The 27,055-nt window shown below is 38.3% G+C and overlaps 1 protein-coding gene across 1 annotated transcript in view; it reads right to left on the bottom strand.

Annotated features, from left to right (window-relative positions):
• Positions 1-277: 277 nt before the first annotated feature.
• Positions 278-27,055, bottom strand: part of SPTLC3 (serine palmitoyltransferase long chain base subunit 3) — a 168,182-nt gene continuing 141,404 nt past the window's right edge. The window contains exons 10-12 of the mRNA XM_056121968.1: positions 9,859-9,994; positions 4,383-4,512; positions 278-457 (exon numbers count right to left, since the gene is read on the bottom strand). Coding sequence (XP_055977943.1) covers positions 344-457; positions 4,383-4,512; positions 9,859-9,994 — 380 coding nt within the window. The 3' untranslated portion in view covers positions 278-343. The remainder of the gene's footprint in view (positions 458-4,382; positions 4,513-9,858; positions 9,995-27,055) is intronic.

Below are 27,055 nucleotides of genomic sequence, written 5' to 3'. Positions count from 1 at the left end.
AACTCTGTGTGTGTCCGTGTGTGTGTTCGCGTGTGTCCGCGTGTGTGTGCGTGTGCATGTGCGTGTGCGTGTGCGTGTGCGTGTGTGTGTGTGTGTGTGTGTGTGTGTGTGTGTGTCTAGCAGTATAACTGGGGAGGGAGAAACTTAAAATCCGGAGTCACATTTTTTTTTTGTCTTCTGTTCCAAATTGGAGACATTAACAATACAACGATGTTTGTCTCAGTTCAATTAACTGGTTTGAAACTTTCCTTAGAAAGGGGAAGACATTCGTTTATATTCCTTTTGAGGCATGGAGGGAGGTCTTTCTGGCAAAGTTTTTAAGTTCCATTCAGAACCAGTAAACTTAATCATCAAGATCAACATTTGTCTCATCATAGAGTTCAGGGCGTGCTGACTTCCTGTGCCGGGAGTATTTCAGTTGCAGAAGTTCACCCATTTCATCAAGGGCTTGCAAAACCTGCAAAGAGATTATCTTCAATCAGTGATCTTTAAATACTTCTTCCTTCCTTCTCTTTCCTTCCTTCCTCTTTCTCTTTCCTTCCTTCCATCTCCCTCCCTCCCTCCCTCCCTCCCTCCCTCCCTCCCTCCCTTCCTTCCTTCCTTCCTTCCTTCCTTCCTTCCTTCCTTCCTTCCTTCCTTCCTTCCTTTTCTTCCTGTGGGGAGTGTGTGTGTACCTACATGTGACTCTCTCAAACAGTGGTCAGGAAACTTGGGGTGACTCTTAGGGAATTTGGCCAATTGAGCCAGCAGTTCAAAGCAAGGGCAGAGCACTCGGTACTACTCAGACTCTATTGTGTGGGATATCCCAGGCCACCCAAAATGTGTTCCTTATTATATTACTTTCAATGTATTCAGCCTCAATGTACAAATTTATTGTATCATCAAAGTGCTCACAATCTTCTACCACTCTGTCTTAAGAAATGTATTTATGGGGCTGGAGTGATAGCACAGCGGGTAGGGTGTTTGCCTTGCACACGGCCGAATTTCACAGAATTGAGGGATACAGGTACCCAGAACCAAGAGTCCTAAAGGGTCATGATGCAAATAGATTCAATATGAAAATCTCCAAGACAGTAGCCAGAGAGATAGTACAGTGTGTAAGGCACTTGTCTTGCATGCCCCTGATCTGGGTTCAGTCCCTGACATTCCATATGGTCTTTGGAGCCTGCCAGGATTGATCCCTGAGCATAGGGCCAAGAGTAAGACCTGAGCACCAACAGGTGTGGCCCAAAAAAGAAAAAAAAAAGGAAAAACTCCAAGACACATTGTTTCAGACTGACTAAAACCAGAGACAGAACACAGGATGTTGAAAAGATCAAAAGATTTTGATCAAAAAAGGAATTTATATAAAGGAAAGCCCATAAGATTCACAGCACATCTATCACATGAGACTCTACAAGTAACAGGTGAATGGTACTCTTAGTAGATTATCATTCAGATTTGCAGAGCTTCAGGGACAGCAACAGTTGAGGAATCCACAGCATTAAACCCAATCTTGCAAGGGTTAAAGGAGCTTCTTTAAAAGACAAAACTCACCATTTGGTTTTGGGTAAGATATATTCCTGGGTAACTAAAAGATTTTATATGTTTACAATAACAAATTAACTTCTCGTTTATGTTGAATGTTCTATGTCTTATCAGGTGCTGTTTTTAACATTCATAGAACTTTTTATCATGATTGTTTACTTATTAATGCATATACTTAAGCATTATATACAATATTTTCTAACATAAATTCAATATTACCTTTCTTAGAATAAAACATATTTTATAGTCTATTCAGATTTCCCCTTAAAATTTTCTTAATTTCCTCTTCCTTAATAAAATTTCAATTTGTAAGATTTATCATTCATGTATATATTAAAATGTATTTGCACAGGATAATTTATAATACTGGTTTTTAAATTCTTATATACTTATATAAATGACAAAAAATTTTCAAGAAAAATTTCTCATTAATTAGCAATTCTGTGTAATTTCAGGAATTTAGTTCTGTCATTTATATGTGTATAGTTGTCATCACCTCCACAATATAAAAAAAGAAAAGATCTCATATTTTCAATAAAAATATAGTAAGGGAACAAAAATTATCAAAGTCATAGGAACTTAAGATTTTGTCTATAGAACTGAACTTACATAGGAGGTGGGGTTTCAAGGGGTATTTGGGACATTGTAGAAGTGGGCTCTCTGATGGTGGATACAGTACTGGAACAAAGTATGCATGGAAAGCATAATTAACAGTACTGTAAATCCCTAGACCTCAATAGTAGTGCTAAACTAATTATTATGGTTTAGCTTATTATATTGTAATAGTACTGATGTTTTGGCATACACAGGCTTGAATGCTTTGGTGGTGATAGGGTGAAGTAACTGGATGACTCTTTTTTTTTTTAACCTATTCTAAAAGGAGGAATAGCAAATACTCAAGAGGAATGAGGGACCAAAATAAACTTTGTTTTAGACATGTTGGGAGCTCATGATATGGATCAAATATGATAGAGAAAATAAAATTCTAAAGTGGAAGAGAATGTGCAAAGCTAAAGCTTCCTTTATTTGCAGAACTGAGGGATTAAAAACACCAGTAGTAGAATATATAATTGTTCAAATTCAAGTGAATATACAAAAACAAGACTTCTAAAAAGTGTTTAAATCCCAGGGTATATGAAAGTCATAGGTGAAGAACTCAATTAGTGAAGGTAGTTGTCAGAAAAGACTTTAATTAATGTGATGTTAAACGTAGTAAAAAGTAAATATTTCATAGAGAAAAGGGAAGATTAAAGTGTTCCTTTTGACCAGAAGTGGAGTCAGATGATCTTAAACAGACCCTGACAGTGTATATTGTCTCTCAAACACCACTAAGAGTGATCTTTCAGCACAGACTTGGGATAAGTCCTTACTGTTTCCCCTTTAGAGGACGGCGAGATAGGACAGGGGTAAGAAGATTCCTGCCTTGCATGTACCAACCCCAGTTCAGTCCCAGCACCATATATGGTCCCCCCAAGCACCAATGTAAAAGAGAAAATTAAATTAATGAAAGCCTATTTTGGGGTTGGAGAGATATTATAGCAGGTAGGGTACTTGGCTTTCACACAGCCAAGTCACATTTGATCCCCAGCACTTTATATGGTACCCCCAAATCTGCCAGAGGTGATCCCTCATTGCTGAGCTAGGAATAAGCCTTGAGCCGTACGGGGTTGGTCCCATAGCTAAAAATCAATTATATTAAAAAATCTGTCTCAAGTCACCTCTCCAGTGACTATGATTATTTTATATACATGTAAAAGAACTAATATATTTATATGTAGTAACTAATTCCCATATTTTTATATAAGTTATAATGAATATGATGAAAGATATCACGTATAATTTTTATATATAAATTGTTCCTACTTTCATGCTCTTTCACTAGGCTATCTTCATTTTCAAATATGAATCTATTTAGAAGAACATTTTTATTAGTTTTTCCTCCTAGATCCTTTGCTCCAGTGTTTTGAACATAGGTATTAATAGTATTTTTTAAAGCACTGTGATATTATGAACGTTTCATTAATCCCAAACTGATTTTAATTTATTTTTATGCTGATATTAGAGAGCCGAGTCAAGGAACGGTGAAATGTGAGTTTTTAAAATAATATATGCCTCATGTAGGTCTGGTTGTTTTGATAGGTTTGTCTTTATTTTTTGTTTTGTCTGTTTTTTTTTTTAATTTTTAGGTCACACCTAGAGATGCTTAGGAGTTCCTCCTGGCTCTGCACTCAGGAATTATTCCTGGCAGCGCTCATGGGACCATATGGGATGCTGGGAATTGAACCTGGGTCGGCAGCGTGCAAGGCAAATGCCCTACCCACTGTACTATTGCTCCAGCCCCCTATTTTTTGTTTTGTCTGATTTTGGGTTCCCACCTGGCTGTACTTAAGGCTTACTTCTCGCTCTGTTCTCAGGAATCATGCCTGGCAGTACTTGGTGTACCATATAGAAAGCTGGGGATCTAACTGAAGTAAGCAGTGCCAGCCTTAGGCCCTGTACTGTATCTCCTGCCCCTTTATTATTTCCCCAGCAAAATACTTTATTTATTTACTTGATTGGTGGCAGTGAAAACTGTCAGGATATAGGCAGAATATTTAGTCTGCCTATAATACTCAGTCTTTTCTAAAGAACCAAAATATTGACTTGAAGCAAGCCCTCACTAACTGATTTTCTTTGTACCTATTGGAATGGTCACATAGTTGGGTATTATTGGGCATGGCCTTATTTTTTAGCATTGAATTTTTTTAATGTTGTTTTCCTCAACTACCCAAGAGAAACTGAAAAGTTACCACTCAGCTCAATAAAAGAAATTTCTCAAACTCAGGGTTACTAGTCCTAGAGGATCTGTTACTCACCGTGTCTAGCATTTCCCGCGTATGTGCAGCTGATACACAGAACCGAGCCCGAGCTTCTGCAAGTGGAGTGGCTGGAAATCCAACGACCACCACCCCAATTTTTTTATGTAATAGATGCCTTGCAAAAGCCCTAAGGAAAGTAAGAAAGCACAACTTAAGAGTGAGCAAATTATGTCACAAACAGAACAATAATATAAAATATAATAACAGCATCCATTGACACAGCCATGCTATTTTCAGGAAGTTTTCCAAAATTAATCATATCTGAAACACAGTTTTAAACAAAAAATTCTGCAATGATCCTCAAATCTTTTGCAGATAAAAATGTAATATTATATCTTATGAAAAGATTTGAAATCTGCGCAGTAGCATAGATTATTTAACTTTTGGATGTGTATAAATTATAAGGCTCGTGAAGTATATCAAATCATCGTCTTTTAGTTTATTTTACTGTAAATGCTGCTTAATCAATAAAAGTTAATAAATTTATGAATTATAAAAAGAATATATAGCTAATCAACTTTTCTTTAACAATAAATAGATGATTTAAAGAAATTTCTATCAAATCTATTTGACAGATAATTGAGGTTATTTTGTCACTATAGTATCCATACAGAATATGTGTAATATACAACCTGACACACTTAATTGACAATTATGAGTAGTGAGTCTTTCTTTGGCATTGAGCAGAAAATGGTGATGTAATCTAGCCTAGAAAGTCTTCACTGAAAAGTTTTACTTCACTGTAAAACTTTTGTGCCTTTAGGGTGTCTAGGAAAAAAACCCAAAAAACTAACACAGTATAATTACACAAAGAAATAAAATATAGCATATACAAACCTATATGTTAAAAAAGTATATTATGAAATGGACATTTTAAGAAGTTTTATATTTACTGCCTGTAACTTGAGGAATCCAAGGATTTTTAGGCCCTAACTCCAAGCCATATACCCTCTACAGGGCCAAATATATTATTTCCCTTCAAACTAGGAATAGAGCATAGCAAGAATATCTTTATTTTTTATGTATAAATGAACAGGCCTATAAATTTAGGGTTCAAAAACTCATTGGCTGGGCTAAAGGGGAATAAGGCAGAGAAGGGTAGGGAAAGAAATGTGTTCACACAGGGAAACTGGCAAGGAGACACAGTCTATAGGATATATCATGTAACAACAAAGTTCTTTGATGAAGGGAAGACCTTGAAAATTATTACCTCTTACCCTTAACCATGTCTAACCCCTTTCTTTTCCACTGCAAATCTCAGTAAAAATTCTAGAATATCAAAAGTTTGTGCTACAGTGCTACAGTGTGTGTGTGTGTGTGTGTGTGTGTGTGTGTGTGTGTGTGTGTGTGCCAAGAATCAATGCCTGACAAAATGGTCTCTTCCCCAAGTGAATCTTTTCTCCTTTATGCTCCATTGTTTTCTGTAAAACCTTAATTATCATGGGGGCTTTGACCACAGATAAGGTAAAAGTCTCAGATATGTTCTTAGCATTTGGAGATTGATGGTGAATTATTTTAGGCTAGCAGTTGACAGTATCACAGAAATCTTCCAGTCATAACTCAGGAAGAAGTCTTGACCTGGATGGAAATAAGTTTGCTTGTTCATTTTGTAATATAGCTATCCTTAAAAAATATTTTTTTATTGAGGTAACACTGGTTTGTAACATAATACCATTTTCAGATAAAGGATTACAATGCTGTCTGCCTTTGGGTTGCCTCACCCAGAATGTAGGTTATCACATGAAGAGTTTGGGAATCCAAGACCAACTGAAAACACAGCTCTGGCTTGGGGATCTGACTCAAATCAAAATTTGCCTTTTCATTTGAATAGGAAGGAGACAAAGCTTTCTAACTGAGAAATCTTGAAGATGGAGACTGTTCTTTTTCTGTCTTGATCACAGTATGGAAGGCTGCCTACAGAACTACAGGATGAGAGTTCATTATTGTCTGAGAAACAAGTCAAGTGCTTTTATTACTTGAGTATAGACCACCTTATCCATGATCTCCGGCCAGTTTTTGGGACTCCCCAAAGGCCATTTTCACTGTCTGAATGCTTCTCTTTGTTTTAAAGGAAGCATGTTTTAACCAAAGAATAAAATTTATGACTGTTGATTAATTTGGCTTATCTGAGGCCTCCTTGGGACACATATCAGTTTCAAACTTTGGCTACTAAGTTTTACTTGTTCAAGTTAATGTATGTGATTGCCCTGGCTATTTAATATATTGAATCTTTGTGTTTCAACCTCCCAAAGTAATTAAAGCTGGTCATAGGCTAAAAAATTAAATGTATGAATAATAATAGCGATAGTAATAGTAATAAAACATCAACTTTAGCACTGTATTGTATGTAGCATCATCCCATTTTGAGTACCAGTATATTCCAAGAGAGAAATGCAAACCCTCAACCAAACAGTGGACACAATACTTTCTTGAGTATTTAAGTAAATATTTTATGGATGAAATCATACTATATTGAACTTCATAGATTCATAAAAGATTCCAAGGATAGAGTTGCAACAGAATTTTGTTCAAAAGGATAACTGAGTAGAAATAATATTTTTGTTCTGTGGCAGGAGGAAATGTGGAGAAATCATAGTTCCTTAATAAAATCAAAGGTTTTTAACTGAGCAAATGAAAATGTTCTTCCACATGGCTTATACAATTAGCTCCCTGTTTCAAAAGCTTCTTGCATATAAGCTTTCCATTGAAGAAATATCAGAGAAGGAAAAATGGGGCAGTCAGGAGGTTAAGCTAATGTCAGCAACTGTTAACAATAATAAATGAAACTGCTTTTTTTTAAACTAATCTGTTCTAAGTAATCTTAAACAGCATAAGCAATTAGATTATTATTTTTACATTGTAATGATTAATGCTTTGATTCACTGAAAAGGACATTTAAAGAAAATTAAACTTACAGTCTATGTTGCCTTAATCAAATATCATTTTCTCTTTGTATTAAAGTTTATGGGGCAGTGTTGTCATTGAAAAGCATATGATTTAGAAAGTAAATGGTATATGCTTTGAATTCTAGCCTCTTACCTAGAATCTGTGATTCTTTGGGAGTAGTCCTCATTTTCAAACTAGAGCTAAGCCTTTTATTCTTAATGGGTGATCAATGAAATCAAAGAGTTTTACTGAGCAATGATCACCCTTCATCAATGTTATCAACTTCTAAAGCATTAAATTGAAGATACTAGACAGTCTGACATAACATACATAATCTGATAACATAACTGACATAGAGGACAGATGAATATGTAACTACTATTTGTCTGGGTGTTTATTTTTTACCTTAGTGGCACGCACACTACAATCTCATGTGAGTGGTGAGAGGAAGTGGACACTCTAGTAGTGGTGGTGGTGTTGGAATGATGTATACATGAAAAGTAGAATTAACAGTATTGTAAATTGTGGTACCTCAATAAAATTGGTAAAGAAAAATCAATTAAAATATTAAAAAAACTCACATATGTAGCTAAATGCTTATTGATTTGCTGTGGTGAAAAGACAAAAGAGTATTTTATGGAGAATCAATAATTTAGGAACTTGTAACTTGGTTCACCCACCATATAAGGTAAAAGGTAAAGGCCCTCCCGTTGATCGTCGATTTGCTCAAGCGGGCCCAGTAACGTCTCCATTGGAGACTTTGTTGTTACTGTGTTTGGCATATCGAACACTCTCGGTAGCTTGTCGGGCTCTCCAAGAGGGGCGGAGGAATCGAACTCGGGTCGGCCATGTTGGCCGCTTGTAAGGCAAATGCCCTACTGCTGTGCTATCGCTCCAGCCACCATATATTCTCAACTAATAATCCTAAAACTTATTTTCTATATTTTGAATATTCTCCTAACTTAATCAGATCAGCAACAGAAAGCTCCAACAATGTGGCTATATAAATAGAAAGAGTAGAATTATAAAATCTTCTAAATATAAGTGGTGTGTTGTGTTGCATTTTTACAGGGACACAAATAAATATTTTACATTTACATAGGATTTTAATTAACTTCTGAATAATAATGTTAGTCTCCAGCAGGTTGAAGAATAACATATGTAAAACTGTCTGCCATACTAAGAAAAAGTCATTTCTCCCCACTTAATGAATTTGTTACTAATGCTTGATGTTAACACATAATTCAAAATTGTAGTCATGGAAAATAATCTCATATGGGCTTATAGGAGAGGCATTAAAGTTTGGTGCAAAGATTTGGAAACTTAAAAGCAATGGCAGGTTTGAGTTTGCCTCTTTTACTATTTGACTTGTAAGACTCTGACTGATTATTTAACTGTTCTTTGTCTCAGCTATTCCTGCATGCTGAAACAAATATTCCTTTTCCCAAGGATGTCCATGGGTATTTAATGGGCAAAAGGCATAGAGAATAAAATTTTTTCTTTGTTGGGTCACACCTGGTGGTGCCCAGGGTTTACTCCTCGCTCTGTGCTCAGGATCACTCCTGAGGAATTCAGGGGAATAAACGTAGTGTCGGGGACCAAGCCCAGGTTATCTATATATAAAAAGTCAAGCACCCTGCCCACTGTGGTATCTCCTGGGTCTGAAAGAAAAATTAAATTGAGGGGAAGATAGTTTTTTGGTTAGGAGATGTGACATCATGACTCCCAGACCCCCCCCCCCCACCTTTTTTTTCCATTTTGTCAGATTTTTTTAAATGTAGTCACTGAAATTACAAAACAACTCATGAGTTGGTTTTAGGAATAGAATGTTTCGTTACTGATCTCCTCACCAGTGTCCACCTCCCTGTACCATTACTCTCCCCTCCACCCTCCACCATCCCCATTTGCATCCCACCCATGAGATTGGTTCTACAAGAGGTGCTTTTATTTTTTAAAATAAGTTTTTGTACTGTGGTTTGCAGTCATGTTGCAGATAGGGTTTCACACGTAATGCTTCAGAAGTGGGATCATTCTTAATTTAAAAGGAAGTATCTTCAACTCATGAAGTTTAAAATCCTCTGGATCCCTTCATACAATGCCTGTAAAGATGCTTAACTCATAGATTGATAAGTGGCTTCTAAGAACCTGACAAGTGAATCCTGAACTTGGCACACTATTCAAAGTGCGTAATTTAATTGCTAATGCTTATGGAGCTTCTTAAAAACAAAAGCATCATTTTAGTCATATTATCTTTAGACATTAAATGATTCTATTGGATACTTCCCCCTTGATGGTTCACTACCTCATCATGGTGAGGGGGTGGCAACGGTGCCAACCAGTGAAGAGTGAACCAACATGCCACCTGCATGGCCAGAGCCTGGCAAGCTACCTGTGGCGTATTTGATATGCCAAAAACAATAACAAAAATGAGCCTCATTCCCCAGTATGAGGCTCCTCATGTTTCTGGAGCGAGCAGATGCCATTGGGTTAAACTAGCATGTGACAGGGATGATGGAGACAATGGAGCCTGCTCGAGCAGATCAATGAGCAACAAGATGACAAGTGATACAAGTGTTTGGATACTTACGCTACTTTAGCAGGCATGTAAAGGAGTAGAGGAACAACAGGAGATTCCTCATTGCCATAGATAATGAATCCCATCTCATTCAGTCTCTGTCTGAAGTATCTTGTGTTTTTTGCAAGTTGTCGTACCTTCTGCAACCCTGAAAGAAGACAAGCATGAAATCCAGTTTCACCAGGAAAAGGGAAACAAAAGTCAGATTGATCTGGCAAGTGTTTCTAAGTCTTTCTGCCGAATGAACTGCATCATTAGAAGAGAGGTGTTTAAAGTAGGGTAGGAAAACATCTCCTGGTAAGCAGGCATGGCCTTAATGACCAGGAACTTCACTGGGCATTTAAGAATCAAGAGATGAGTGCTGATAGGTACTGTAGGCAGGCTAGGATGTAGCAAAGAGGTTGGGGATAGCCGATAGCTAAGAAGAGCAAAAGAGATGAACTATCATTTACTAGGTTCAATTGTATATGGACTATTACTATGCTAAATATTTTTAAAACACTAAATCATGGAGCTGGGCTGATTTGTACGGCAGGGAGGGCATTTACCTTGCACTAGGCCTACCAGGGTTCAATCATCAGCACTCCGTATGGTTCCACAAGTCACCAGGAGTGATCCCAGATTGTAGACCAAAGAGTAACCCCTGAGCACAGCCAGCTATGCCACCCCAAAATAAACAAACAGACAGTCAAACATTAACTCAGGAGAAAAGGGATGGAAAAAGGAAATGTGAACCAATACAACATAGTGATTGTTGGTAGGTCGAGCTGAATTGGTCTTAAGTTACTCCTCATCAGAATATCTAATCAAAGAATGCTGTATCAAACTTGAATCAGAATATATGTGGACAAAAATTGATCTAGCTGACCTGAAGACTTTTTTTTATCCCAGGCATTTGCTGTAATAGAATTATAGAGGAAAATGGCAATATGGATTACTTTCTTCACCAGAAAAAAAAGATAAAAATATTGTCATAAATAAAATGTCAAGCAATGTGTTCATATCAAGATTACTGAAGCTGAAAAGCTTATCTTGTGTCTAAAATGTGTGTCCTCATGTGGCAGGCAGTTACACAGTTACATCCGTTAGATGATACAAGGAATTACATAGCAGAACAAGTTTTGGAGACATCTGTCTAATCAGTCATGACTGTGATCAGGTGATTACAGTTCACAATAGAGAGTATTTGCTCTGTATGAAAAATCAACCAAAATTGAAATCTTAGGTCCCCAAGAAATCACAAATCATAGTGTTTGCATCATATACAAGGTAGTGATTATTCAGAAGGAATGTGCTGCTACAGCTGATCTCCATTCTGATTGGTCAAGTATTATTGAAACTGATTAGAACATATATCTCTTTTTTTTATTATTATTAGTGAAACACCATGAGGTACAGTTGTAGATTTACAATTTTTTGTGCTTGGGTTTAGATTATACAATGATCAAATACCCATCCCTCCACCAGAGCCCATTTTCCACCACCATGGATAATATCCCTCCCACCCCCATCCCTCCCATCCCACCCTGCCTCTGTGGCAGGGCAATCCCTTGTGTTCCCTCTCCCCTTTTGGGTGTTGTGGTCTGCAAAAGAGGCTTTGAGTGGCAAACATGTTCAGTCCATAGCCTACTTTCAACATGCATCTCACCTCCTGGGAGGATCCTCCAAACACCCTTAATTTGGTGCTCCCTTCTCTATCTGAGCTACCCTTTCCCCTAGAATTCCCGGCTGGCCTCTAAGCTATGGAGTAATCCTCCTGGTGCTGATCTAAGCTATTCTTGGGCATTAATATCGTATTTTGTTACTTTATATTCCCCAGATTAATGCAATCTTTCTATATCTATCCCTCTCTTTCTGACTCATTTCGCTTAGCATGATACTAGAACATATCTCTTACCCATTTATTCAATATTTTGAGCATTAATCTTGGGTCTCTGTAGTTTTACTTGGGTGGAAAATGGTTTAAAAAGTCACTAAACATGGTATAGTTTCTTCATATCTTCTCTGAGAAACAGCCCCAGTTCAATAATGGGTTGAACAGTGGGTCTCTCCAGATCATAATTTTTTCTCTAAGGTAGCATAAATGTTCAGGGAATGGGTCTCAGTATTCCTCTTAATTACATGAGAATTGGGTGACCTGGGCATGCCCAATGTGAAGACTTTATTACCATTATCAATTTCATCATGGAATATAACCCGGGTCTATGATACTCCTTTTGATTTACTGAGGAAGATATGTAAGAATGAGGTAGTTCTCAAGCTATGCATTTGCTACCACATGCAGAAAACCTGCTTGAGGAGAATGTTGATATAAAAGGAAAACAAAATATGAGACATCAATTGTTCAGCTGACATCATTTGAAATATCTGAGCCTACAAAAGTCCATCATTTTGACTGCATTTGTTGTGTGATATGGCATGCATATTTATCTCTTTTTCTTTGCGGTGGTGATAAGGGACTCCTAAGCAGTAGTGAGGGGATTGGGATGCCATTCCTGTAGGATAACAATGTTTTTGTCCTTCCTGCATAACTTCAGGTAGTTTAGGTTTATTTGGTTCTACCATCACAGTGCTCCCATTCCTCTGTGTTTATTTGTAACTTCTTTCTTTGTGCTCTGTTGACTTGTAAATATTGTTTCTCTCTTCTCCCTAAGTTCTTTGATTAGTTTATTCGGAGCAATGTCCTTTTTGTATGGACACAAGAAGACATGCTTTTGTAATGTGACTCTCAGTGATATTTTCCTCTTGGGCATCTGTTCTCTCACCTAAGCCTCAGCTGCTTTTACTTCCTAACACCCCCAAAAGCAGTCCCCTGATGAGGGACTGGATGGAACCAGGGCAAGTGGTAAGCAAAGCGCCATAATGCTTAAGTATAAGTTAAGAGCTTGGTCATGGACAAATGCTGTCATGATCCAAAAAGTAATAACTAGATTTGGACCCTGCTAGGGTTAGGAATGATTAATCTGGCCTGAGTGCTGTAGTCTGAGAGCTGCCCTACAAGCCTCAATGTTATCTCTTACTGTGACCAGGAGAGCTGCCCTACAAGCCTCAATGTTATCTCTTACTGTGACCATACAAAAATAACTAGTATTGAGATGTTGGTAGAGTTATTGGACAAGGGAAAATAGAAAAACACCTTAAGGGGTATTTTGCCCTTGAGCAGTCTGGAAGGGCTTTGGAATATTCTAGGTGGTGTTCCCTTTGAACTTGGTGGGCCCTCAGGAAGTGCTTTCTTATGTTGATTTGGTTACTTGATTGGATGCAGTGTCAGCCTAGAGAGATAAGGGTGTTGGAGAGACTAGAGAGGAGAGTTGGAGAGGCAAGAGAACTAGAGAACAAGAGAGTTGGTTGGATGGTGAGGGGAGTTGGAAAGACAAGAGAGCTGGAGACAGAGAGAGAGAGAGAGAGAGAGAGAGAGAGAGAGAGAGAGAGAGAGAGAGAGAGAGAGAGCAGCATGATAGACCGTGAAGAGAATAGCAAGGGGGACAGAGAGAGAAGAATGTAGAAGAAGAATAAAGGAGCAGGCACGTGGAGCGAGAGAGCCCAGGCTGCGAGATGGAGCATGGAGATATGAGCGGGAGAGACAGGAGGAGGCGGGAATGAGGGCAGTGTGAGACAAGAATGGGGGGATCAGAGAGACTGGGGTAAGCATGTGGGGAAAAATGAAATAAACGGCAACTGATCAATCAACTGGCTTGGCCCTAGTTTTGTCCATCATCTGCCCTACGGCCCGGGCCCCCCACCCCCACCCCTGGAACCTGGGTGGCCAGGGGAAGAGCCATCGGGGCCATCCCCTGGCTGCCCTCAGAGATTTTTTACACATTCAGTGATATTCAGCCAACTATGCAGGGTAGTTCAATCCTAGGGCCCAAGGATATAGAGCTGCTTGGACTTCTTGGTACCAGGAACCAACAGGTTCACTTCAGTGATGCATAGTTCCTATAGGGTTACACCTGCTAGGCTTGTGGATTTCATGGTATTAGGGTTTGAAACTCTTGTCCCAGTGTATACAAAGAATGTGTCCTTGACTACAGAATTACCTCTCTGTTCATATATTTATTTTTCTTAAGCTATTTTGAGCTGATTTTCAACAACATAAAGCCAAGAATGTCCAGATTAATACCTGCTACCTCTAATTGAATTAGGTGACTTCCCACGGGCATAATAACATCAGCAACAATAATAATTATAGCTCACAAATCTATAGAAGTTCTTGATTTTCAGAATCTTATTTAATCCTTAGTACTACTTTATTGAGGTGGATACTGTATTCTCATGCTATGTATAAGAAGGAGCTACGGAACTTACCCTACTTCACATAATAGATATGTAGAAGAGTGAAATTGAAATGCATGTAATTAGATTCTAGAAACTGTGCTGTTAATCCCTACATTATGGTGTCTGCATGATAAAGAAAAAAATATTTGTATTCAAACTTAATAAACCTTTCTCTACCAGCTACTATGATTGTAATCATAGCAACTTCTAGTTGAGACATCTGAGAGTTGAGCATTTATAATAACCTCACCTTGAATGTATGAGGTAGGACATTAAGGTCTAAAGTCTGGAATCTACCACAGTGAAATACTAGTGAATCTCCTTCCATTTCAGTGGGAGTGGGGTATAAGGTTTACCCTAAATAGTAAAAGTAATCCAGAAATATGTCAACTCTAAGGGAAACCTTGCTTATTTAATGTTCTAACATTTTTTAGCAGGTTCTATTATAATTCCCAAATTATTTTAGATTTCCCTTTGAGATTTTTTTCTTTGCTCATTAGACTCAACTCTACCTAAGATTTTTACCACTTAAATGTATGAAAGTATATTTCAGGGAAAGGAGAGTTAGTTGACTGGAACATCAACCAAGAGAAGAATGTTTAATGCCTCCATTGTTCTGGTTTGTTTTCTATTGCTACCCTTCACCAATTCCAGTTCTTAAGGAAGATCCCTTTCCAAATCTGCATTACTTTAGCAAGCAAGTTGTAATGGAGAAAGCATCTGGCTTACTGTCCTTTCTTAGAAAATATTATTTAAAAATCCCACCATGCTGGTCATAGGCATGAAGGGAGGAAACCCTTGACCCATCTGGATATTGGCGGGACAACCAAAAGTTGGTCTGTTATATTAAATTGACATAGAAATAACCTATGTGAACTAAACTAACAATAATCTATTTCAAGTATAGTGAGAATGTGAAAAATTATAGAGAACCAACAATTGGTAACTGACGGACACGGACAGAAAGGTTTATTAATAGAATTTATGATGTAGAGGAAGCTATTAGTTAGCAAACACTATGGAAACCCATGGAAAATGTGGAAAATACAAAGTTTTTAAGCAGCAACAGAAAGAAATTGATAAAGACAAGGAAGACCTTGTAGTGTAAAGAAAGAAAAAACCAAATAACTACACAAGTGGATGTAGAATTGCAACTTACTGTGTGCTTTAAAAATACTACATGGTATCATAAGAATCTATACTAGAGGGCTGGAGCTATAGCACAGCGGGTAGGGCATTTGCCTTGCATGCAGCCAACATGGCCAACCCGAGTTTGATTCCTCTGCCCCTCTTGGAGAGCCTGGCAAGCTACCGAGAATATCTTGCCCACACTGCAAAGCCTGGCAAGCTACCCGTGATGTATGTTCAATATGCCAAACACAGTAACAAGTCTTGCAATGTTACTGGGCCTGCTCGAGCAAATCGATGAACAATGGGAGGACAGTGACAGGACAGTGATAGAGAGATTAAACCAAGTCTGATAACTAACTCAAATTATAACTGAGTGGAGGCTTGAAGAATTAGCAAATGTTAATCAGACAAAGATCCAAAGAACAGTAAATAGGTGCAATTGTCCCATACTTTGTAGAAAAACAGAGTGTTAACTAAGCAAGATGTAGTTGCGTGTGGGGCAAGATGAAACTAGAGCAATGAATAGGTTGTCTAAAAAAATAAGTACAGTACTGAAAAATCCGATATTTAAAGGATGGGAGGAGGAAAATTAAATTAGAAGGGAAGAAAACAAGAACAATGAGAAAGATAAATCAGTAGTTGAAATAGTATTCATTTGGATTTAAAGACATGGTCGTCACTGATGACATTTACTTTGAGGCCTCTTGTTGGAACTTTAGCTTTAATGAAAAAGGTAGTTGCAAAAATGGTTTACTTTACTTCATATATGTTTTTATTTTCCAATCCATATGATTAAATTAAAAATAATCCCTTTGCCAAAAATTCAAGATATGCAATAAGATAAAACTAAAAGATTTTAAGAGAACAACTTATATAAATTTCACTGCACCGAGAGCCTTGAAAAACTAAAACCAAAACAAAACCTGTAAAAATTACAGAGAGAAATAGAAATTAGAAGTTAGAAAGAAGAATTTTGTCTTTACTTAAGAATGATCTATATATGAAAACCACAGTTTTTAGGGAGATAAGAACATAGGGACAGGAAGAGATCATGAACAGGAAAATGAAATAAAATTAAAGGCTAAAGACTTATTTTAAAGAAGATGATTGAAATGAAGGCACAGATATATATATCTCAGTCACCAAAATATATTCCATATCGCCTATTCCCTTGTGTCTTTAGCTCTTCTGTTGATCATTAGTTACACAATAGAATAGATGACTTTATCAGACTGGGTCAGATGATTCCTTAATTGATCCTCTCAAAAACTAGAAGGATTCCCTGGCCTGGAAGTGCAGGAATACTTAAATTACTTTTCCCAATGGCATATTCTTTGCACTTGCCCATAGTGACTCATTGATCATTGGGTTGCCCAGCCACTTAATTGGCTTCTGTGTCCTATGCCTTGATTAAAGCAAGTAACTGGATCATCAGCTAACATTCTCACTTTTCTGTTTCTAGATCTTTGGAGGGTTGATCAAATAGATGAGAACATTCATCCCATATGTAGATGATTCTTAGGAATTGAATATATTATTCTTGCCCTATCTTTCCTATCTTTGAACCACCAGGAACTGCATAGCTGACAATTCATTATGACACACTTTGTGGTCACCTTTTTTTCTCATGTAGGTGACTATAAATGCCTTTGAGGTCTTTTGAGTTGGCCAAGATACAGCTCCTTTCAATTACTCTATTGCTCACTTTTTAAAATTGAAAACATTCTCCTACTCAAGGAGGGCCTGGAGGCAGAGAGGAATTTGTACATATAAAACGCTACTCATCTAGACAGGATGTGGGTCATTTTATTAATTATGTTGTGCTTTGAGATCTTTGTTTAAGTAGTGTTTTCTGAAAGTAAAAAAAAATTTTAGCACTTTTCTTTTGTGCGGTGACAACCATGCCAGAGTGATGCTGAGACTGGGCATTACAGTCACATTCTCTTTCCGCCACTAATTTTTCCTAATTAAGTAATCGGATCTTTCTGCACATTAGAAGACAGGAACAGTGAATTGAATGAACTGATATCTTATGTAGGGTCCTGGAAAGTTTATGCAAGTTTCTATTTTTCTATATTCTGGCTTTTCTCAGGAGGTTGTTGAATGGAAAAGGAATAGGAGTAAGAGTTAAATACACTAGGAACTAAATCTAACTGTTCACACTTCATGTTAAGACCATAGGATCTGTTTTATCCGTAATATAGGGACAGGATGATTCTCACATGGAAGTTGGGAAAAGTAAATCAGTTCATACAGCAAAGTACATAACCAGATAGTAGATGCTCAGAAGGTTAATTTCCATTTACCATATGTCAGTACCTCTCAACTACTTTTATGACATCTCAGAATTATCTGGCTAACCTGGCAATATTTCATGACAAGACCAAACTCCAGGCCAATGAAATGATGATCTCTAGAAATCTACCAAGTGAGAAGTTTGATTATGAAGAGGCTGAAATGTCTCAGAAACAACCACCATTGTCAATCTATCCCCAAAATACACATGACTATATTAGATACTGTGTTCTGGCTGAGTCATGCTCCCTGATTGAGTACAGAAAAGAAAAGAGGAACTTTTTATGGTCTCTTGTTTGGTATTTGATATAATTATATCTGAGTTGTTACTGAGCTTTTAGGTAGTTGAATAGTATATATTGTAAGGGAGACACTCTCCAAAATGTTGAATCAATTTGAAGCCAACTGCACCATCAAACTTCCACCCTCAGATGAAGATGGAATAAATTAACCTGTCAGGGCAGTAAATGATCTGTATGTTGCTGATCCATCTCTTCAGATTTCTAGCTCTTTCAATTTGAGAGATGGGCAAGGTTAACAGAGGCCATAAGTACTTTAACCTTCTCTCCAATGCTGTTAAAACAAAAACAGCTGGGGCAGGGGAAGGAAAACAAATAAAACGCAAAGCATCCCACTACAAAGCTTTGTAGTCCCCTAATAAAAACAATCATCTGTGGCATTTCCAAAAATATGTTTGGGACAATTCAACCTCCAGAGAACCAAAAAAATTGTGAACAGTGGAGACTTGCAGAATGACCTGTCAAAAGTTAAAGAAAATGTCTTTTTTGTTGAAATAGGCACGTGAAAAGAAAAAAGAAAAGGACATTCCTTCTGAAAGACTAAGTGAAACAGGCGGATTTGACAAGCTGTTGAACCAATACCCATGCCACTCCCTATTTTCTGTATACTTTACAAATTTATTTTTTAACAGAGGAAACATGAATATGCCCAGATGCCACAGGAGGGTGGCTTATTTTATTATTTTCTAGATTTAAAAATGAACACACAGAAATAGACATTGCTCTCCTTAAATTTTTTAGCATAGCACTAATGTCAGAACGCGAACTGGACAACCTCAAACATCCTCTGAGGCCACATTGCTTGGAAAATGTGGTCTATTTCATTAGAGATGGGAAGAATCTTTCCATGAAATATCTCTCATAATTTAAGAAATTGGTCTTTCTAAAAAATTAATTCAGGGAAATAAAACTGATATTAAAGAATGTCTGCAGTGGTCTAAGAATGCCTGGTCAGCCTGTTTACTCTTGGTCTCTTCTCTTGGCTAAGGAAGGGGACCTGGTGCGTGTTTAGGGAGAGAGACCTTGGAGTAAAGTTTCAACGTGGCAGCAGGAACCCAGCGTCTGTTATTTTAAGTTCTGGACACCAGACAGGACATTTTGTTTCCAACACACTCAGGGGCAGGGAGATCTCAGCAAAGATCAAGAGGCTACAGAGCAGCAAGAATCATAAGAATCACATTAGCGGTGACAAGCTTCCCAGTGGGATGGAGAAAACAGTATTTGGAGTGGTTTGTTGAGAGGAATGCACACATTTTTATCAGGCACCAAAACTCTCCCTATTGATGTCCAGGTTCCAAGGTTACAGCATGTTTTATAGTCACATACACATGTTCCAAGGACCCTCTGGACTGCTCAGTCATGTCCTTGTGAAATGTGTGTGTGATTCGGCAGGCTGGACATCAAGGGTGGATGAATGTCTGCATGGTCTGATTTCAAGGGATCCAGGAGGATGCTCTACCGCTACATCCCGACATATTGCTTAAATCAGTAAGAAGTTTTATATACATGCTAGGGTAGAACTGGAATCTCATTTAGGTAACTGGGAGCTGAGAACTGTGTTTCTGGGCTGCCTTCATAGATGAGGAAACTGAGGCTAGGAGATTATTAATGTGTTGTCCTGCTGACCCAGAAATTGGCCAAGCGTATGCATCTGTCAAAGTCTCTTCTTTGGAATGAAGCTGGTAAACTCATTCCTGATGAGGTGTGAATTCTATGATTCATGAGTTCATACGTTTCCCAAATGAAAATCTCTGAACTTTCTATGTTTAGGAGCCCAGCCAGTTGCTAAGGTGCAGTAGAAAAGAAAAAATTCTGTGACTGTTGAGAGAGAAATAACCTAATACACACAGGACAGATATCAGGTAATAGTCTATTGTGATTAAGTTTCAGAGATTAAAATGAACTGTTAAGTAAGATAGAGAAATAGCAATCTTTTCATATAGTAATGCATCATGAATATTTTCTGAATGAGTGATAATATTTGATATCAGTTAACATTTTAGTAGAAATATTATGTCTCAAACAATAGAATTTTACACATTTAAGGAATTATATTGGGAATTTAGGAGCATTCTGAGAATGCTGTAAAACAAGCAATTCTTTTGTGTTTGTTTTTGGAGCTTTGAATTGTACCTTGAAGGGAGTGGACAAGATCTAGTCCCAGGGATTGAACCAGGGATGCAGCTATTACCCGTTTGCTAATTCTTTGGCCCTAAAACCATCGACTATTTTACAAAAATAAAAAAATTCTTTTCATTTGAGATAGCATGCTTTATAATACTGTTAATGATAAAATTTCATGCATACATATTTTAATGCTACACTTTCCACTAGAGTATCTGCTTCCCTCCATCATTATTAGAGGATCTCCAACACACTTCCTTCTGCCCCACTCCTTCTCTTGGTAATCTCAAGGTTCTATTGCTTTTGGCTATTTGTTAATCCATTACTACTTTTTTTTTTATATCCTGCATGTGGAGGATCATTCGGTATCTATCCTTGTCCTTTTGACTGACTTCACTCAGCATTGTACTCTCTAATTCCATTCATGTAGCATCATATTACATGATAAAACCAGCAATCCTTAAATAGTAGAACATATCAGAATTTTCTGAGAATTTCACTTTCAGGACTATAAACAGTAACCTTTATAGGGGTCCTGCTACCATATGAGTGATATCTTTTGAAAAAACTTCCTGGATAACCTGACTTCATGGGACCAAAAACCTACCACATTCTCAAGCTCTAGCATTGACTGAATGTCCAGATTGATGGGGTGGCTGCTGGAGCCCCTGAGAGCTGCTTAAAGGCTTCAAAGCATCTAGAGCAACTACAGTATACACTATCCAGTTAAGAACCACCACTCTAAGTCATAGATAATACTGCGACTGTTGGTTTTACAAATATAATTAGGCTGATCTTAACTGAAGAGACCAGGGAGTCATTTAGTCTAAAGGACTTTGTGTTCAGTTGACAGATCTGAGTGTCAGTTTCAATCTGTTTCTTTCTTTTTTTTTCTATAAAGAAGAGCAAGTCTTGCATCACCTTGAGCCTTAATGTAGAGATTGGTTAAATAGAGATAAAGACAGGTGTTTCTCCTCTTAGCTTTAAGGACTTTGGAGAAGTTACTCAAATCACCACATGCTATTTAGTATTCTTGCTGTGCTGTTGGGTGCTGTGTTTGTGAACGGGAAGGGGGGGATTTAAAGCTGAAGACATTTACTGTTTTCAAGAATTTGTAGACCAGAAAAATTCTTGTCTTCATAGTAGATGTGTACTCCCACCTCCACCAAAAGGGAGTTAAGATCTAGAGCTGAAGTTAACATCCTATGCATGTAAGTTTGTAGATGCAGGCACTGAGGGAATAAAAAGCTCACTTCTTCTGGAATGTTTAAATTATGATCATGAAAATAATCAATGAATGTAGACCTATTGATACATGCTAAAAACTACTATAAATGCTATAATAATTGGAAGTTTAGGGGCCACAGTGAGAGCTTAATGGGGCTGAACTCATGCTTTGCCTAGAGAAGGCCTAGGTTTCCTCTCTGGCATCACATATTCCCCAAAGCACTGCCAGGAACAGGGAGTTGGGTTGGCTCTAGAGTACCCCCAGGTGTGGGTCCTCTTGCCCACAAAAAGTAATTGGAAGAATTTAGTGGGAAACAGGGAACCATGGATACATCATGAGCAGGAAATTACACAAGAGGGTTGAAGAGGAAGAGGAAGCTTGTATAGTGCATGGACTTGTCCGAGGGAAAAGCTAGAGTTGGCAAAATAAGATGGGAAGGCGGAGTGGCAGCCCATATCTGCGGGGATGAGAAGATGTGTGTTAGCAACTGTTCTTATTTTGTGTCAAGCACGTAAAGGAAGTGCCAGAGGAAAGTTCCTGGGTGGATGGGGTCCCTTGTGAAGGCTCTGAGAAAGAATGTGACTGCAAATGGCCCATTTGAAGAAGCTGCCACATGACTTCAAGATGTTTTCTGGGGAGGGTAGATTGAAGAAACCCCAGGGAGAGGGTGTGTGGGGAAACTGAGGAAAATTTCCAGTGAAAGAGAGATAAAGAGACCCCCCCATCCCGGGTACAAGAAGCCCCCACTATATTACAGCATCAAGGTCAAGTGTTCAAGGACTGTGTGTCTAGTTTCTTGGGCTCAGAAGTAGTGTTACCATATTGAGAAAGTTCCTTCATTTTACTGTAAGTCAGGTACTACACCTATAAAATGGGAATAGTGGCAATAGGAATGCCTATTGAAGACTGTCACTGGATTAATTATAAACACTTAAAAGAAAGTCTGCATGCAATAAGCCTTGAGTGCTGTAACATTTAAAAACACACATATAACTCTACATATATTATAAATGATTATCCATTTCTAATTCATGTGAAACAGATTCTACAGTTTAAAAAACTTGAAAACCGTTGGAATCAAAATTCTATCAACTTAATTCAAAATTGTCCTCTCAGACTGGGCCCTTGAATCCACATTAATACATTGATACCTTTGTAGCCAATCTGACTGTTTTTATAGCTCCCTCTTGCAGCCTGGGAAATGTCCTCTAATATATTACCTTCTAGAATTAATTGCCCATCAAAATAATTTTTATTCTCTGTCTTCAAGTTGAAATATTTGACCCCTACACAGCAAATTACATAAAGGTCTCCTGTTCTACAAAGGTAAAATGAGTTATAGGAGCAATGACTATACTAAGCAGGTGAGATTTAGAAAGAGACAGGAATCTTTGTGAATACAGAGGTTGAAGGAGAAATCTGAAGAAGATTCTCCATCACTGGCTTTAAGATGAACAAGCCATGTGGCAAGGAATTCAAACCATCTCAAGGGACTCAGGAGCCAGACAGCAAGGAAATAGGGCCATCAGCCCTGTAACACTAAAGAACTATGTTCTACCACAACCAGGAAAGCCTGAGTTCCAGAAAAGAGGGCAGCTGCTGACACCTTGGTTTCAGCCTCATGAGAACCTGAGCAGAGGACATACTGTGCTTAGAAGCCTAACCCAAGCAGACGGTATGATAATAAATGGGCGTTGTTTGAAGCTGCTAAGTTCGTGGTAATTTGTTATGCAGAAACAGAAAACAAGTGCATTCTCTCTAGCTCAGAGTGCACGCTGGCCTTCTCCAGGCACTGGTCCACCTGCTTAATCTTCCCCAGCTGTGGCTGGTAGGGTAGCTGGTTTTTATTTATTTATTTATTTTTTTAAAACCACAAACCTCTCCAGACAAGAGCAGGCCTGGGGTATGGCCCTCGCTGTATTTGGAGTTGCTACTACACTGAAAATGAACCTGTGATGGGAAAAACAAAGATGAGGGTGTGACAGCAACTCTCCTGTACTTTTTAGGATGCTCCAGCGGGAATCATGTTCCTTCCTCCGCAGTAGCTCAGGTCCATCTCGGAATTCTCTGGGTGTTACATCACAACACCCTCGTGGCAGAATCCAGACACTTGGAAACCCAAGTGAAGACTTGGTAGCTTCAGTAGGACTCATGGTGTAAAAGGATATTTTGGATGTAGGACAGGGGAAAGGCAGTTGGTCACACAATCCTTTTGCCCCAGGACCATCAAAGGACAAACATTCTCTTTACACTCTTGCCAGGGAAAATTTCAAGGCCTCAAAGCAAGTACAGAATTTACAGAGCTGCCATAAAATCCCATCTTTGGCTAACTCCTAAGGTGAAGTAAATAAAAAGACAGAAGGTTGCAGAACACTTTTCAAGCAGGAAAAATCTCCTCCTAGCTGGGAGTGTGTCAGCGAATTCTGTGCTCATTCCATCAACCTAAGTGATGTATAAGCAATAGCAGGGCAGAGAGAGGCCTGTCACTTGACTTGCCAACCTCAACCTTCCTTCTACACACACAAAGGACCAGGTAGATCTGTTTTAGCCCCCAGCACAGGTGATTAATCATGGACTGAGGCAGCCTCTCAGTTGAAAATCGGTGGAGCATAGCACTGCCATCTGTTTTGTATTAGCCATTGCTGAAATGCCAGTGGCCTGAAACCATTTAGAAAACGCAGTTCTTTCTGCCCTCTGTCTCTTTCTTTGCCTCTCTCTGCAAATCCAGCTGGTAACCAAGTGTCAAATGTATTTAGGAAACAGCAGCTCCTTCCCCCTTTAACAGTGCCAGGAGACTAACACCACGATCCTCAGAATGGTGTGTTTGGGGTGGAATTCTCTGTCGACTCCTTAGGCTTTCATTGAGGGACTTGGGAAGGACTAAGCTAAGACCACCTTGCTGGATTTCAGAAGAGAAAAGACACTGTAGAGAGCCAACTTTGTTTTCAACTAAACTCTCCACTGAGGTAGATGCTGAAAATGTGAGAAGAACATTACAAACCCCCAAGTCTAGTTATCATAGTGACACTGCCCTGAGAACAGTCCTAAAGGATCTAAACTGTTTGGTGTCTGGAACTCTGAATAAAAAGCACCCAACAGCAGAACAGATACAAGGTAATTTGGGTGATAAAGGAGGATAACTGTAGTTTGCAGCTCTCCAACAGCTTCTCTTGAAGAAAAGCAACATCATGTGATGTTTGTGAAAGCTTCTCATGTCAAATATAAATAGTAGGAAAGCGAGAAAAAATTCCATTCTGGAGAGCTAGCTAATTGCTGTCACCCAAAGTACTCTTTTCTTTGCTCGCTTGAAACCTTAAATCTTCCCAGGTTTTTAAAAAAATATATCAAACTCAAGTGTAAAAATATATGTTCCCTGCTCCAGATACCAGAGCAAAGGTCCAAGGTCACAGCTGGGAAAGTGCTGGTGCCGTTTTCTCCAAGTTCATGTTATGTTAGAAGCAGGGCAAATATATCACCTGCTAATTTTTTAATAAAACTTCACAAATGATCTGGATGGACTGGAGCAATAGCACAGCGGGTAGGGCATTTGCCTTGCATGTGGCCGACATGGCTGACTTGAGTTCGATTCCTCCACCCCTCTCAGAGAACCCGGCAAGCTACCGAGAGTATTTCGCCCACGTGGCAAAGCCTGGCAAGCTACCCGTGATGTATTCGATATGCCAAACACAGTAACAAGTGTCACAATGGAGACATTACTGGGCCCGCTCGAGCAAATCGATGAACAATGGGAGGACAGTGACAGTGACAATGATCTGGATAAATGAAATAATTCATGCATAATAATTTCAAAATGAGACATGGATGTAGTACCTATTCTATATAATATTTTCAGTCTTATTGTTTTCCTCTTAAGTTTCCTCGCCAGATATAAAGAAAAGAAAAATCAAAGAGTCCAAAAGTTACAAAGTTACCTGAAATATCTTGCTATCTTATCTTACTTCTTCTAATATTTTTCTTTTTTTTCACTTTTTGGTCACACCCAGCAATGCACAGGGGTCACTCCTGGCTCTGCACTCAGGAATTACTCCTTGTGGTGCTCAGGGGACCATATGGGATGCTGGGAATCGAACCCAGGTTGGCTTTGTGCAAGGCAAACACCCCACCCTCTGTACTATAGCTCTAGCCCCTCCTTCTAATATTGAATATAAACAGAAAATTTAGGCTTCAAAAACATTTCAAACTTAAGATATGTAACAAAACTAACTATGGGTGAACTTGCCCATGACAACAGAGATGCTCAGCTCTTGCTGTTTCTCAAATTGATGAAATGTGTAAAAAGATATTTTGTTTGTTTTTTGGATTTTGCTCTTTGGATCATACCTCGCAATGCTCAGGGCTTACTTCTGGTTCTGTGCCCAGGAATCACTCCTGGCAGTATTAAGAGGTCTCTATGAAGTGTTGAGGATTGAACTGGGTTGGCTGCATGCAAGGAAAACCTCTTAACCACTGTGATACCTCTCTGTTACCCTAGAATAATGTTTCATAAACTCAAATTTGTCTCTAGTTTTATTTTTCCTACCTGGACTCAGAGTTTTTTTCTCTGTGATAAGTTATCATGACCAGTCTAGAGCTGGAACTGATGGACATGGTTTTCAGTATTTGTTCAGTTTCTTAGCTTCCTTGCTCGCTAATTTTATTTTTTTAAGCACCATGAATTACAAAGCTATTCACAGTTGAGTTTTTACATGCAATGTTCTATCACTGATCCCACCACCAATGCCAAGTTCCCTCCACCAGTGTTCCCAGTTTCCCTCTCCTATCTCCTCCCCCCTTGATAGGCACCTTTGAAGTTTGGTTATTAATGTTTGGGTCTCATTATTTCAGTGTTGTTGACTATGTGGTTTAGATATTTAACTCTGTCATTCCTTTATGCCATCGATGTACATAAATCTATTTATACAGAATAGGAATAGATTTATTCCCTATTCCCTGTGCTTCTCATCTTCTTCCTTCCTGCTTTATTCTTTCTTTTCTTCTCCTCCCTATGATCTGGGCCATGGGTGATATAGGCATCCCCCTTTAAACCATTGCATTTTCTTATCCAGTTACTCTAAATACTACATATGAATGACATCAGCCATAGTCTAGTTTTCAAAATATCATCGGTTGGCTAAATAAGAATGATAATGGTTCAAAATAAAGTCATTTAATTCAGATACCTAGCCTAAATGTGTCTTTAAAATAGTATGTTTTAAATTGCACTTAGCGATTTTCTGATAGTAATGCTATTTAGTTTTATGTCTTATCATATTTTCCCTTCCTTTCCAAAGATCCTGCATATCTGAGTTGTTTCAGTTTCATGTCATATTGACTTATTCTGGGGAAAATTATGCCCAGGGCCCATTTTCTACTTCAAGTATAATGACTGTAATAGGAAGTTAGCAACATAATAATGAGAGTGAATTTAATAACTGCCATGGTCTGTTTCTAAGTTTTAAGAAAAGTAAGTAGAAACATTTAAAATAAAAGCAAGACTAGAGCTTCAAGAGTAGCTATTATAGGAAAAGAGATTCATCTATAGTAGCTACTATTATTCCTTTCCAGGACAATAATTTATTTACTAAGCTGATCAGGGAACGCTGGGAAACTGATTAAATTATGCGATGTTTTTCTGCTGTATATTTCCTTTAGAAAGTTAGAAAAATAAAATGTTCTGGATAAGAACTGCAACAAAGACTGGCTAGTTCTCACCAAACTCATTTCTTTTTCTGACGTAGTTAATGTCATATTTTAGACTTCTTTGTGGCTGGGGAAGTTCATGTGACTGTGACTGAGTTATGGCCTATGGAATATGTACAAGAATGTATCTTTGCTGATTTGTCTCATGAAAGCA

Source organism: Sorex fumeus, unplaced genomic scaffold (genome assembly GCF_029834395.1).
Source record: "Sorex fumeus unplaced genomic scaffold, SorFum_2.1 ptg000044l, whole genome shotgun sequence".
NCBI classification, from domain to species: domain Eukaryota; kingdom Metazoa; phylum Chordata; class Mammalia; order Eulipotyphla; family Soricidae; genus Sorex; species Sorex fumeus.
Note: the sequence above shows the minus strand (reverse complement) of the source record. Positions and strands in the feature narration are given on the sequence as shown.